The 16,057-nt window shown below is 39.5% G+C and overlaps 1 protein-coding gene across 1 annotated transcript in view; it reads right to left on the bottom strand.

Annotated features, from left to right (window-relative positions):
- The window catches only part of slc1a7a (solute carrier family 1 member 7a), a 54,094-nt gene that overhangs the window by 19,832 nt on the left and 18,205 nt on the right, over positions 1–16,057 (bottom strand). The window contains exon 3 of the mRNA XM_028472576.1: positions 3,378–3,593. Within this exon, the coding sequence (XP_028328377.1) occupies positions 3,378–3,593 (216 nt within the window). The remainder of the gene's footprint in view (positions 1–3,377; positions 3,594–16,057) is intronic.

Below are 16,057 nucleotides of genomic sequence, written 5' to 3'. Positions count from 1 at the left end.
ATTGTGCTTTGAAGGTTGTTTTGGGCAGGAGCCTCGTAATTTATATGAAATCTCATCCCGCGAGACTTTGCAGCAGGAAGACGAATGCTCAGAACCTCCTTATAACACTCTGTATTCCTGTGTTGTTTCACGTCTAATGTGGAGGTAATCATTTCAAAGCATAATGCTAATAAATGTCTCCTGTCCACACATACTGCGCCATGTTTTCTAGGAGAGTGGGCATGTGACCAGGAACGTCACGTCATGTGACCAGGTACGTCACACTCTGTGACGTGTTTCCATGGCTCTTTTGCAATACATTTCAACATGGAAACGTCTGAAATTCTTCCTCATGAAAGCGTAAAAAGTTTTTAACGATATGTGAGTGGGTTTTTTTTAAATTCAGCTGTTTCCATTATCAGTTTTTAAGATTTTGCGCATTTCCAAGGGTAATGGAAACCCAGCTATAGTTGGCCCTGTCTCTCTTAGAAAAACGAGCTCCTGTCAACTCTGCAAACTGTGGCAAGTAGGTTGGCTTTAGTAATAAGCAGGCAGTTGGCACATTGTTCTTTGGAGTTTTTTATGGATTCAAAGAATGCCTTGACATTCTGCATGTCTTCTCTCATCTGTCGAAAAACAAATGTGAACACTTTTGTCAACATAACACACAAGCAAAGACCGTTTATTCTCAGATGTAAGTACCATATTCATCATTTCACCTTGAGGTTATTTAAGCTGCAACAGTCAGAATGTTCAAAGAAATACTGGCATTGTTTTTTGCTTCAATTGACAAGACATTGTTTTAGTATCTTTTGTTTTCTGCAAGGGCAGCTTCTTATCAAGGGACATTCTTTTACATAGTTGGTGCATTTTCATGCTTAATGTATGCTTATTAGTGCTTTTGGCAAGTCCTACGTCCCAATAGAGCCTGATATGGATGTCAACAAGACATTCCAAATGCAGAAAGATAAAACTGCATTATACATCTTACAGTTAGTTACATGGTCAATAACACATGGCAAAGACATGCAGGCACAATCAGTGAAGTTGAGACTTGATGCTCGACAAGGATTCTATAATTTGGCAATTTCTTCAGTGTGTTCTCAGTGTAAGGGGAGCACAAATCAGGCTGATGAAACACTTTGACCTCAAGCTTCCTAATGATTCAAGTGTCCATGTATTCATACGTAGCGTGCTCATTATGTACTTATCACACGCACTAACTCGCATAAGCACACATGTCCACGAGCCACTAGCGTGAGTGTGAGAGTACTGTTAGAGTATGCCTGCAGGCCGGGTAGATGAAGGCCGTAAAGAAGCTTTGCGAGATAAATCCAAGGCACAGCTGTGCTCTGTAAAACACACACACATTTGAAACAGACGTGTATATGCACAGAAGGAGACTGACGGAGGGGTCGATGCAAATGAGAAACTAGTTTAACATTCGAATGAAGGTGAGTAAGTCATGTCCCATTTGATTTCCGTATAAAATATCAAAATAAAAATACAGGCCAATTCTTCTTGAATCCAAATGAAGCTTAAGTGCTGAAATTCCTCAGCCCAGCTGATACAATCAGCTCTCCTATACATATCACTGCAGTCCTGACCCAGGTTTAGCTTCAACATAATAACACCATCCTTCAGCTACTAATTAGCTTAGCACAATAACCCACTGGCACATAAGGCTGCAGGCTTTACACTCTGAGCTCTGGCTTTTACTGTGCCATCAATTTCGAGATCACGCAAAGCACGTGACCGTTCCTATAGTAGGTTTTATATCATCACATATCTTTAATTAATCTTTTATCATAGATGCGCTTATCTTTGTGTAAGTATCTTTTAAATACCTAAACAGGTAACACACTTTAGCCTTACTTTGTGCAATATTACTCAGCAGTCATTGTAAAACCCCACTTACCGCCTATTTATATTTTTCTGTACTGTTTTCATGACCATCTATTATTAACCCCCGCCACAAAGTGTGGAAGGGGGATATAGGTTTGAGCTCTATCCATCCGTCCGAGTTAAAGGGGACAGCTTTTCTCAGAAACCTTTTAAGATAGGATAACCAAATTCGCTGTGTGGCTTCAGGGTATCAATACCTTAATGTAGTTTGAAAATGAGAAGCGCACAATATTTTTTTCCGGAGTTATTGCCCTTGTGCAGTTTTTTTTACTCTGTTCGAGGTATCTTCAAAGGGGACAGCTTTTCTTAGAAACGTTTAAGATAGTTAGTAATTTTATATTCTGATGTGATAATGTTTTTTTATATATACATCTAAGTTCTTAGATTTTGACACCTTTGGAGCTATGTTGGCATTTTTTGGGTTGGGTGCAGGAATCTAGTCGAGTTAGTAAGGGTTAGGGTAACAAAGGGTTAGAGTTAGGGGAACAAACGACACTTAATGACAGCCTTCATGGCACCTTTTAATGCTAATGACAGAGAATGTCAGTCTTCATGTATAAAACTTAAAGTAAAGCATTACCCTTAAATGCAAACCAGGGTTTAGTAAGGGATTTTGCAGAATATACTGTATGTTTTGTTGTTTTGGCATTGTGGTTGTGCTTTGTTCTTTGTTTTGTTTTCTGCAGATCCTTATCTAATGATTCACAGGTGCTAAGGGCTCCAATTTGGACTGGTTTTCAAGGCTTTTGAAGTAAGTGTATGTTTTTCACCATATTCCTATTTTTTTGTTTTACTCTTAATCTATCTGAAAAATGGGTAAATGTGTGTAGTTCTCTGCAGTGTAGATGATAAGAAGTTTTTTTTTTCCTTGTTTATTCTGTACGTGTTGCCTTTATCTTGGTAGTGGTTTGGGTGTACAAGGCAGTATTCCGACTATTTATGCAATCGTATTGTTCAAGCATACGGAATGGATTAAAGCCCAATTGAAAGCTTTTAAAACAACTAAATGTTTAAATTAATTGAAATATGATCTGAATCAGAATTTATTTATTATGCTGAAATTGCATTCAAACTTGTGCGGTTTCAGTGCAAGAACATACAATATATGCAAGAATATACAATAGCAGAATGAAATACAATAAAAGGAAAAGGAAATAACTGCTTCCTATTTACAAATGTACAAATATAACATACATACATATTGTTGGGTTCATAAATGTGTACATCGGTTTGCAGAGGAGTCAGTGCCTCACCGGTCATGATGCATGTCATATAACGTTGTCATATATTGCCGTAAGTTTATTTATTTCATCCTGCGCAGTGTCACGGAGAGTCTTAGAAATGAATGCATGAATAGATCAACGAATAAAAGGAATAATTTTCCTATTTCTTGCAATGCTGCACTGACTGTACTTTGAAATATTATTAGTTTAAAAAGAAAATAAGTATGTACACTGTGTGTCTGTGCATGCGTGCATGTGTGGACAGCATACCGAATGAGATCCAGCAGAGCATCAGCAGAGCTGGTCATTGGCTTCTTGCTCTCGTCAGAGTCTTCCTTCTGTGCTGCCCCTCCTGGGTGGATGATGTAGACCATGACGATGCCCACAACCACGGCAACAAATGTGGTCCAGAGGTAGTAAGAAATAGTCATGATGCCCAGACGGCTGGAGCACTTTGCATCCAGGGCAGCCAGACCCGACATCAAACTGACGAGTTAGCAGAGAAGCAGAGACAAAAGATGGGAGGGAGAGTCAAACTGTTAATAACAGACCAAATATGGTGGACACTTCTGTTTACACTGATGTGGTTATTGGTGGACTTTATGTAAAGCTTCTATTGCAGCCAATGTTCAGTATCTTCATGACTGTTACATTCCATTCCATCCATCCACACAGATGTGTAAAGAGTACTGATATACAGTATCCTACTCAAGTAGAAGTACTGTTACTTGATTGAAATTGTACTGAAATACAAGTAAGTCACACATAAAATACTCAAGTACAATAAAAAGTAGCTGAATTAAATAGTACTCAAAGTACGTAAAAGTTACCAGTTACTTTTACCCCCCCCATGGTTCCCTTGCACACAGTAAACATCTCATGTATAAAGTTAAAAAGGAAAAAACTAAATTTTTGTATAATTGGAGCTTAATTTATTTTCCACAAAGACATCTGTATAAAATAAAATTATTTAAAAAAAACAAAAAAACAATAAATTCAATGGGAAAAAAAAAAATGTTGTCACAATGATCGTTGATCATTTTAAAACCAAAAAAATAAGAATTTACTCAGTAACGGTTGCGGGTAGAAATGTAACTAATTACTTCTTTAAAGTACAAGTGAAATTACTGATTTTGAAATATACTGAAAAAAGTACAAGCACCCAGAAAAGCAACTCCGTTACAGTCACATGGGTACTTGTAATCCATTATTTTCACCTGTCTATACATCACTGTAGTATCATCTTATCTTATCTTCACCTTATCTTATTTCATTGTCTGTACAGGTTTGCAAATGCCAGTATGGAGGCAGGTTACACCATTAACAAATCATCTATCTAATCTTGTCCTAAATACTTGTTTTTAAGACTGTATAAAAAAATACTTGAATACCAGCAGAAAATAAATAAATGCCCACAGAAGACAAGTCAAGCGCAATAGCACAAACTTTGTTTGTTTGTTGTTTGTTGTTGTTTGTTTGATAGAGCATTGCTGACTTCTGCAGAGAGCCATCCAGTCCCTGATCGTTCAGAACGAAATAGATTACAGTCCTTGACTGTTGAACGGGTTCCAGGAAAAAAGTTTCAGAATAAATATTACAACAAATAAATACACACAATGTAGAGGTGAGACTCTCATCAGAGCTTTAGAAGTGTTCAAAGACACAACCTTGAGAACTTTAACACACAATTCATATCAAATCTGAAAACTGAAGCATCTGTGCAGTGACTGCAAAAATGTCATTAAAAACATCGTTTTCAGTTGGTAAATGTTGTGTGTATGAAGCTGCCTCTTTCCAAAAACATGGAACCAGACAAATACAAATCTAATTAAGAGTTCACTGTTCTGCTATGTGGAGAAAATCCCAGTTTGACTGGGTGAAGGTAAGGGATAGAGTAAGTTGGAGGCAAAGTGATCCAGTAATCAGGTCAGACTTCAGTCGGCAAGCGTAAGTACATACTGTAACTCCTAGTCAGGGGAACCATGGGATGCACAGCTTCCATACCTTTATTAATTTGATATTTACTTCATCAATCACCATAGAAGTCACTGTAAAAAATATTTTTAACCATTTTACCCAAGGACTGCCAGTCAGAGGCACCTGGGAAGCTGTTGGGTTAAGGGACCGATTACAAGCCCACTTCTTTAACCACAAGACCAGTGTTTCTCAACTGGGGGTACGTGTACCCCTAGGGGTATGCAATGGCACTACAGGGGGTACTAGAGAGAGACGGATGGTCCCACCCAAGGCATGAGATGACCAGAAATGATAAAATTATACAGTTTCTTTCCGCTTATTTACAAAACAAGATTCTTTAAAATAGTCACTCTTTCATTCCATCATTGTGCTCAATAGTTCTTTTTAAATAGTTTTCTAAGCTACATTTTGTAGTCAAAGGGGGTACTTGGATTCAGAAATTAGAGAAAGGGGGTACTTGGGCCAAAAAGGTTTGAGAACCACTGCACTAGACCACCACAGCCCCAATTTTATTTTATTTCATTAGAGTTATCTGATCCTCCGCAGATAGAAAAGGTCTAGGTTCGATTCCCTGGTGGGAAGCCTTACTGGGAGAGTTGTGTATAGAGTTTGCATGTTCTCCCTGTGCTTACAGTATGTAGCCCTGAGACAGACTGTCTTACACTCAGAGTGAGCAGACACCAGCAGACCCTGCAACTCTGAGTGCTGAAATAAGTGAATTGCATTTCTGCATTTGCCAAATGTTGCCAGTTATCGTCTGAATCACTAATCATGACCATGGTACCATGATCATTCACACTTTAAAAGATTGTAAATGTACCCATTAATAATGATACTGTAGGTCCAAATGTATGGTCACACCCATTTTTTCAAGATCCAATTTAGACCAAAGTAATTGAGGTAATTGAGGAACCAACCTGATATTACTGAGTAAAATTTCATGAAGATCGGCCAATTACAAACCAATATATGATTTATTTTGTAATTTCGCCAATGATGAGAGATTTTTTAAACGGATCCAGAATCAAGTATATTGATCAAATATCAAAATATAATGGAATGTTTCATGGTGTAAAGTCAATAACTGGTTAGAATCCTGTCAAAATATGTTAAGCACATGATGTAATCCTGCTAACAGAAAAACAAATACACAAATAAACACCCGGTGAAAATACGACCTAATTGGCAGAAGTAAATATTGGCCAGTCAATATTTCATGATGTTTGAATCCCTTCCGACACACGCACGCACACGCACACACACACACAATATTATTTCATTTAAAACATGGAAGATAGTTTGGTTAGGGAGTTCATCATGTTTATGATGAATATAACCCGACTGAACTTGCACTTCTACGCCCTCACTAATCAGTATTCATCACTATGGGTATTTTTACTGTAAATATTTTATACTGCACATACATAATGGTTTATGAATGTCAAAATAGTCAATAATCATATTCATACTAAGAATTTTAAACCAAGTATTAAGGACATGCGTGAATCTTTCTGTTTAATTTTTAATCAAACTCCATTCTTCTGTCTTAATGACTTTATTCATGTCTTTTTAATGCTTGATATTGTAGATATTGTCAATGACATGTTTGATAACTTCTTGCATTGCACCACATGAGAATGCAGAAATAATTCAACCTCACATCACCCTGTAATCTCTAGTAGAGTTGAGCGCTCCCTAAGGAGTCTACAGTAAGAGGAGAACATACTCCCTGAGGAGCCATAGAGTTCAGCTTGTTGTTGTCAGGTTACTGTATAGAAAGGAATGGCCAATTTCCCCAGTGCACTCAAGAGAATCAATACTTTCGATTATTTTCCATTTGTGATGAAGCCTCTGGTTCCCGTCCCACTTGTGCTGAACAATGGCTGGTGTTGGAGTCATGGTGGGCATTCAGTGCACCCCCCTCCTGTGTGTGGCTGTGATGATTCTAGCTGTACAGTTCTGCCTGCTGCACCTTCTCTGTGCAAGAAAGAGCTTTATTGTATTCCTACATCAAGATGAAAGAGCAAAGATTGCAGCTCCTTGGAAACCATTTTTTTTTATTTTGAGAGCAGGAACTATACTCTGACCTTTACAGTTGATCAGTGATGCTTTGCTGCACAGGAAGTCTCTTTCTTTCATGTTCATGATCCAACATCATTATTACGGCAACTTAATCTGTACAACAGAAAGTCAACTAATGACCATACAGCAACTCAAACACAACCATTGGAAGCCTTCACAAATGTTTCCATAATTTTCAACATCCTTGATCATAAGAGCAGAGAAGTTCTCGAGCTCAGAAAGGAGAAAACACTTATTAATGGCACGTTCACAACAAATGCGTCCAAAGTGTCAACAGCATCAGGTTTACATAGACAATATATGGTGGACGCGCCTCTAGGGAGCGTCAGAGGTCCTGCTGCACATCCCGAGCCTCCTGTGCGGCACGTTTTGAAACTTTTTGCGCGGCGAACACTTTTGACGTGCGTCCGGCGCCTCCAACGCGGCCGACGCTGGAGTTGGGATTGTTGAACTTTTGGGGCATATCGCAGCGTGTCGAACAATCAGGTCTTCTGCTGGCGCTCTTCTGCTGGCATACAGCGCCTGTAGTTGGTGTCTTGGTAGTAGATGCGAGCGCCGATGGGGGTCAACAGGTCGTCAAACTGGGCACGGGAAAGATGAAAGTAGCGCTGAAACCGATTCTTCTCCGAGAGCAGCTCTGGTGAATGCAGAAACGGCGCCGAGGCGCAAATAAAGCCAAGCCACTCTCTCAATAATGTAGAGCCGAGGAATGGGAGTCAGAGGCGGTGTGTTCAGCAAGGAACTCCAAACTGTATTCTCCATTCGACCGCACTTCTCTATAACATCACAGTGCACACACTGAGTCACACCAAAATACATCTGAGCGGAAACACCGCCTTCTGAACTCAATGTTCCCCACCGCTTCACAGTCACTGGGTGAATTATGAACATAACTGATCGCCACAATATCATTCACTGTATGAACACCACTGGCAACAGAGAAGCCCCTCCCCTAACCAACTTGTTTGGACACGCGTTCAGAGCATCTTCGACACTGGTGACAAGGGCCCTGATTCAATGAGCACAAGCGTCTTACTACAGGCGTGAGGCACGATTTTAACGCCTAAGTCGCGTTTGGTGTGAACGTACCATTGGGGCGAATTCACTAAAGGTTTAGGGGTATTAAAACGTGTGCAAACGTCACTCCATGCGCGAATAAGGGGTACAAACTCCAGGGAATCAGGACTGTGCGTGTTCAGCATGTTACAATGTGCTCACAATCTATTTAGCGAGTTTCCCTCTGATGAATATGTATAATAGATGGATCTCACAAGGGGAGCAAAAAATTGGAGGGGGAAATGCAATAAAATGAATGCAGTGGCACAATGCAATTCATCAAACTAGGAATTGTTTGTGGTGACTGTTTTATGCGCCGAAAATAGTATGACCCACATTCAGGTACACAGATATCGCTGCACTGAATGTTGACACAAAACACAGCAGAGATGGAAAAAAAATATCCAGTTAACCTTTCTAGTACAAGAAAATAATTAAAATAAAACAATAGTCAATATTAACAGCCACTGAATAAAAATGTGGATATCGCTCCAGACGCACCGCTCAAGGTAGCTCCCGTGTCTTTCTCTCCATGTTTTGACCGTCAAACATCGCATCGATGGCATGAGCGTCAGGCCAGAATCAGCTGATCAGCTGTGTTATTTACACAGCAATGGCACAGTGTGCCCAAATGAGTGTGTTTGACAAACGTTGCTCAGACCCGCTGGATGATGCTCAGTAGATCATCTTCCAATGGTGCTGACTGATTGACAGACTGTTGCTGCATTAACTCAGATCAATGGCATCAACAGATCAATAGGACGGTTTCTGTACAAATCTGCCTGTTTTCTATGGACTGATAAGAGCAAAGTTACAGGACCTGGCGGAGCACCCATATTAAAAATAAAACTTTTTATTTGTTCATTTTGTTTTCTGCATTATTAAATGTTTGTGAAGCAAACAGAGAAGTCCACCAGCCTCCAATTGAACTTCTTCAAATGTAATTTTGTGTAGGCTTTACACGATCAGGATTTTTGGGCTGATCACCGATCACATATCAATGTGTTTAAAAAAAACGTTCACTAATCCAATCATTTGAATTCTGGTTAGTTTTTTTAGGTACCGATCAAATTCCATTGGTACTACCTGATACAAATTCACAGAAAATCAAACGGTACCATGTTTCGGACCTAAACACAGCCTTGTGACTGTGAGGGTGTGGAACAGTTGAAGAATTTTCAAGCAGGACCTGCTAACATAACATTTGTTAGTGTGTGATTGCGTGGCCCTTTAACTGCGAATGTAAGATCTAGTTTCTTGACCATGTGTGGAGTGTGTGAGATTGATTATAAACTGTATGCCGTTTTGAATGATTGGCAAAATAAACATTGCAGCTGTTACATTAAACCGGAGTCCCATGTCATACTCAATGACTGCTGTGAAGCAACGGAGTTAAGCCCGAAGCTGAGGATAGCTTCGGCTCCCGGGGCGAAGTTTGACTCCCAGGTGTGCAGCTGAAGTGGGGCGCACACGCGCATGCTTCTGTATCCACCATCATCCTGAAACGGACAGAAATGTCCAGTATGAAAGCGCTCCGCTTTGCTCTCGGACTCTCCATTTTAACAAGCGCACACACACACACACACACACACACACACACACACACACACACACACACACACACACACACACACACACAGACACACACACACACACACACACACACACACACACACACAGACGCTAACAGTAGACACTGTCCGCGCTTTCAGAGCCAGCAGACTGGGGAAGAATTCTGGCGCTCAGCCGCTCCGCTCCAACTGAGAGACATTTTTGCCGTTCACACATAGGTTCACACCTTTGTGCACAAATGCGAGTGAAATAAAGCCGTGTCACGTAAAGCAATCAACTCTTTGGTGTAAATTAGATGATAAAGCAATGCAATGGGAGCATCTACAGAAAGTTTCATCTTGACAATGATGTCATTGATCGGATCCATGACTGAAGACGTTACAGCCGATCACATTAATAGCACAGAATGCAAATTATCGGCCGATCCGATACAGCCTATCAGATCGGCGTAAAGCCTAATTTTGTGCTTCTGTGCACTCACCTCTCCCCGTTAAACAAGCAAAATGTTCATTTAAATATGGCGGTCTCAACCACATCTCTACGTGCACTCATTAGTGCTGCAATGTTGGTGAATTCCCCACAACAGGTGAGCAAATAGTGCCACCAAAGCATTTAGAGACACACCTGGTTTACCACAATTTATTTCAGATCTTAGTGAATCCACCACTGTTACAGTCTATTCTTCTGCTCTTTTCCATTAGGGGGAAAGAAATAGCACATGACACACAGAGCATCTCATGTAATTTCTGCTAAATAGAAATTATTGCAGTGAGCACAAGGCCCCCTTTGTGAAGCCATTTTCTTTCCATGATGAGTTTTTTTTTTTTCTTAAGCTTGGATCAGTGAATAGAAAAATCCTTCTTGCTACAGGAACACAGTGTGTTTGTCTAAAAAAAGTAAAAGGAACCAAACTCCTGTGAATGTTTTGTCGTTCTCACTTTTCTACTTGACATGCTGAACAAACGTGCCACGCAACTCTCATAACTATCAAATAGCACAAAGTGGTGAATACAGGAGGGTTTGTAGTACATGTACACCATTTGACCATACATTATGAAAACTACGATAACAACAACAAACTCTGAAACACTGCGTAGGATAAGAAGCTTCAATATCAACAAGTATTGTTCTCTAAAGCGTTTGTGCTAGAATTCTGTAAAAAAAAACACCAAAGATTATGGAATAAATGAGTGATAATGAAATATTCTCATCTCTCTAAAAAAAGCAAGGAATATCTGTCTGTGTGTGTTCCTCAAATATCTCTGTGAGTCAGGATCAGACTGACATGAGAGTTTCAACATGGCTGCTGCTTCTAAGATTTGTTTGGATGCCCCACCCCCACGCCCCATCTCCTGAGTTCCAATGTTTTAATCCTCGAACATTCCAATGTATAATAGAGAGATGTCATCAGTTGTACCTCTTAAAAGGTGTGTGTGGGTGTGTGTGTATGTGTGTGTGAGATATCTCTGCGGATCAGCTTCTGTAATTACCAGTTAAGATAGTTACTGATGATAATAGTGTTGAAGTTAGACATCAATGACAGCAGACAAATTCATCAACTCTCAACAAAACTATATAAAAGCAAGGAATCTCTGTGTGTCTGTGTGTGTGTGTGTTTGTCAAATATCGCTGCAGATCAGGATCAGACTGACAACAAACTGGAATCAGAATAGATGGGGTTTAACTCCCTACAGTGTTCTTGCTAAAAGCCAAAATATATGAAAACACAATGGTTTTCGCACTACAAATTTTACAACAAACCCAAATGTCCCTGACGTCCCACCTTCAAACACAACCTCGTTTAGCCATCCATGAAAAAACTACTTAACCTCCCACTTTTCTATAGCAATATATACTTCCAACGGGCACTGCACTAGTTTTAAATATAATTAATTAGTGCTTCATGAATATACAGTACGTATTTCTATAGTTTTTATTATTTCCAGTCATTTCCCTCCTAATGTGGGACCAAGACTGAATTAGAATTTTCAGTTCATGTTCAAATCAAGATAATTTATAAAATCATTTTGTGTGTTTTGTTGTCTGTTTTTTTTTTATATTCAGTTTATTTTTCTCTTATATTGTGTGTTTTTCATGTCATTTTTGTGTGTTGTTGTAGTGATCTTGTGTATTTTTATCTAATTTAGTGTGTCTTTGGTGTACACTGTGCAGAGGTTGCTGTAGTAGTATAGCTACATGGTCGTCTATTCCAGTAAGGGAAGCAAATCCCTCTTATCTGGACCGCATGCTGGTCCATCACATGCAAACATCGGATGAGGACAACCGGTGGATATCAAAGCCACTTTGCATTGAGAGGCAGCAGGTGGCCAACTGTCATATAACAAAAACCTTGCTATTCAATCAGGTATGCAGTGATTCTTCCCTTCAGGGGCCACAGCAAAATCATCTGCCTCCATCTAAACCCAATCCTCTGCATCCTCTCCTCTCACACCAACTAACGTCATGTCCTCTCACTACATTCATAAATCTCCTCTTTCTCTAGGGCTCCTGCCTCAGAGTTCCAATCTCAAAACATCGAACATGTGCTGTCTCTCTGACATACTCATTCCTGATCCTTTCTATCCTCGTCATTCCCAACGAGAGCCTCAACATCTTCATCTCTACTCATTCCAGCTCTGCCTCCTGTCTTTTCCTCACAACCACTGTCTCTAAACCATCCACCGTGGTTGCTCTCACTACTGTTTACTATGTACAACAGTTTTTCTGCTTGTTTCATTGGCAATGGAGTTTGTAGTTCATGTTCTTTCTCTCTATCTTGTTGTGTTCTCCTTTTAGTAAAATAAAGTATGTGTTCATATTTCCAGAGCATGTGACCCAAGAACCAATTTTTCCATCCACTAACTCCAACCAGTCAAGGCAAATGGCTGCCATCGCTCAACCTGGTTCTGGGTTTTTCCCATTAAAAGAGAGTTTTTTTTCCACATTGTCGCTGATTCATATTCATGTGGAAATGTTTCTGAACAATTGTATATTTTGTGATGAGTGCTACAACATTTACAACAGAAAGACTTTGGCATAATATTGGTAGAAAGTCATGTGTACCACAATGGAATTGTTTACATTTCATTGCAGTGACGTGACGTGAGCACTAGGGTTGGGTAGGGAGGGCGTTCCAAAAAAAAACCCAACAAGATACACATGAACAAGTATTTAGCCATCTAACAAAATCAACATCGTAAAACACCATTAAAGAAACATAAACAATTATTTAATATAGCCTCCATACTCCCCCAACAAGATATATCTCGTGACACGGCAGCGCATCCATTGTTTGTGTTGGAAACACAGAAACACGGAGGAAATGACAACAACAACAACTCAGAACAGCCTCAGTGAGGAGCATCCACAAAGTCAATCCTTCCTTTTGTACCATTCACTGTAGAAAATACGAACAATTTTCTGACCTTATCTTTGCTGAAGGTCTGGTAACTCAGGTGTTGGTCTCCCATCTTTTAAAAGCTGTCGTTTTTCCTCAAAAAAAAAAGTTTCTTTATCGTCTCTAGCGCTGTCATCCTGACTGTAGTGTTATCCCGCCCACTAGCTAGAGAACGTAGCAGCAGCGGTATCAGAAAACAACCTTTATTTATAAAAGGGACTAATAAGGAAAATTGACTATAACAAATTTTTACATACATACAAACAAAGGTTCACATCTGAAACCTCTCTAATCTAACTTTACACAATATTTCTGTTGATCAATGACACAAATGAACAACCAAATTAACAGTGAACACTGTGAAACTTTGATTTGGAGTTATTTGCAGGCACCCTTTACAACCAAAAGAAAAGGACAGTTAAGCATTAAAATAATTGAAAAGGGCATTCAACTGCAGAGCTCTTCCGTCCTTTGTTCTGCATTATTTGATGATCGTTGCCCTTTTATGAATATTTGCCTATGTAGTGGCTTGTGCTTAACAGGCTGTAAAAGGACTCGATCAAACCTTTAAGCGCTGACAGATGATTCTTCTGATCTAAATAGGCATTTGACAAAAGAACTGTCAGCAATTAACAAACCCTGATCACACCATGATTGGTGACTCCACTAAGCCACGCCCACAAAACCAAAACAAAACCCACAAAAGAGCAAGCCTTTAAATCTGTAATTCTTAAACTTAAATATCTGCTTCCTCGCAGTTATGTCACGTCAACTTTCTGATAGAAAACTAAAATCCAAACAATTCTTCTGAGTGCTTCATAGCCACCCAAAAATAGGCTGAAGTGGTGTTTGCCTTTTATTAAAGTATTCACAGTAAAAGTAGTTTAAAAAAAATAAATAAATACATTTTCCCGTCATCTTTTTGGAGGATAATCTCTCAGCCTCCAAACAGTTTGCACAGTGACATTTTGTCAACCTGAGCACAGCCTCTGAGCTGATTCACTGAGTTTATCCAGGATGTCAGAGGCTTCTTTCTCTCTGAGTGATTGTGCTGCTTTTTCGTTTTAAGCACAGTTTATCATCTTTGACCTTCTGTGCACAGCCACAGCATTGATCAACGAGAGCTTTTAGAGCTTTAAGGGCAATGGAAGTGCATGTTCAATGAAGGAAGTTACAGCAAACAAGATAAGAAAAAATAAAAAAAATTTTTGAGGACATTTAGTTGTATTTTATATAAATAAGAATTTTAAAATGTATTCAAAACAACAACCTTATGATTTAAAGTTAACGTGAAACAGGAGAAAATGAGTGAGCGAGTGTGATGGCCATTGACTCTGCATGACGTATTCATGAGATAATCTGGTTTCTGCTTTGGCTGGTGCGCAGATGGTGCTGTAAGGGGGAAAAAATGGGGACAGACAGGCCATTGAGCTGAGGAGGATATTCACCCACAGATAAGCTCTACGATATCATGTGCAACATCCACCAGCCGGTCAGTGAGATCCTGGTCAAGATGCTGCTGCTGCTGCTGCTGCTTCTCTCATTTTTTATTTGTTACGGACGAGATAGAAACATCGTTGTTTATTTGTTGAAGGTCATGGATATGTGAGGTCGACATAAAGAATTGCCAAACAACAGCCTTTGATCAACAAGTTGTTGTTGTCTTTCGATTGTACAAGCATTGGCTGTATGAAATTGCAGATGAGCATCAAGAATACCAAGTACCAGCAGCTTCTAATAGACTGTTCAGAGCAAAAAATAACTCGCCCTGATTGCTTTCAAATGCTTTTCATCTGCAGCAGCATTTGGCATCCCTTCCTGCATTCAGATTAGTTATCGGCTCGTGGCCTCACGTGCCTCAACGTTTGGCAGCCAACCTGCTCTCGAGTGGTTTCCTGATCTGGATCTGTACAAACTGAGGGAGTGGATCCATGACCTGTGAGATGTATGAACATCACAGCCCCCTATTGATCCTTTTACCTTAAGCCTAAACCTCCCAGAAAAAAATAAAAAATAAAATGTAGAAAAGATATGGACATACACACTGGCAGATTGTGATAAAGACAGATATAAACAGACCAAGAGAGAGAGAGAGAGAGAGAGAGAGAGACAGAGGAAGGATTAACTTCTCATCCAGTCTTTGCTGTTGCATCGATTGTAAGTAGCTTATTGCACAAAGCAGCCTGCATGTAACCAGTGCCATTGCATGATTTGTTTTGAGTTTTTGAGTTTTTTTTTTGTTTTTTTTGTATGTTTGGGACATTGTTGACCTCATGCAGGCAACTAAAAGATTTAGGCCTAAAATAATCAAACTGGAAAATCTGGCAGGCTGTGCTCCACTAAGGCTGCGCCTGACGCTATCAAAGGGCAACAGCTTTATTTCCACATAAACATCATTCTTTAATCCCCCTATGCTGAAAAAGATAACTGGGTGAAGGAAAAAAAAAATCCTAGGTTGTATTTTCTCCAGCCTCGTCAATCATCAGGCATCCACGCAATGAAGGCAATGAATGAAAAAAATAATAACGGAGACAAAGGCAGCGGAAGCTTTCAAATGAGTCCTAATCAATGAACTCTACTCAGAAATTGACTTTCATTCTACATTCTTTCTCTTCTGTTTTGATTTGAACACTGCCTATACAAGGACTTCTGTCTGAGTTAAAGCTTTTGACTGCCTTTTTTTTTTTTACAGCGTTTGATAATTGTTTTTGATTTCTTTTCTTTTTTTAACTCCCTAACTGATGCATTTTACAAATTGCATTAACGTTTTGGGAATTTCATCATTTCTGTCTAAGTGATTCACTTTTAATCATGTTAAGCACAGTGAGGTGCCTTACTTTCTTCTTCTGCTCTCACTTTACCGTAG

The sequence above is a fragment of the Gouania willdenowi genome, chromosome 17 (genome assembly GCF_900634775.1).
Source record: "Gouania willdenowi chromosome 17, fGouWil2.1, whole genome shotgun sequence".
In the NCBI taxonomy this organism is placed as follows: Eukaryota; Metazoa; Chordata; class Actinopteri; order Blenniiformes; family Gobiesocidae; genus Gouania; species Gouania willdenowi.
This window is presented reverse-complemented; position numbering and strand designations above follow the sequence as displayed.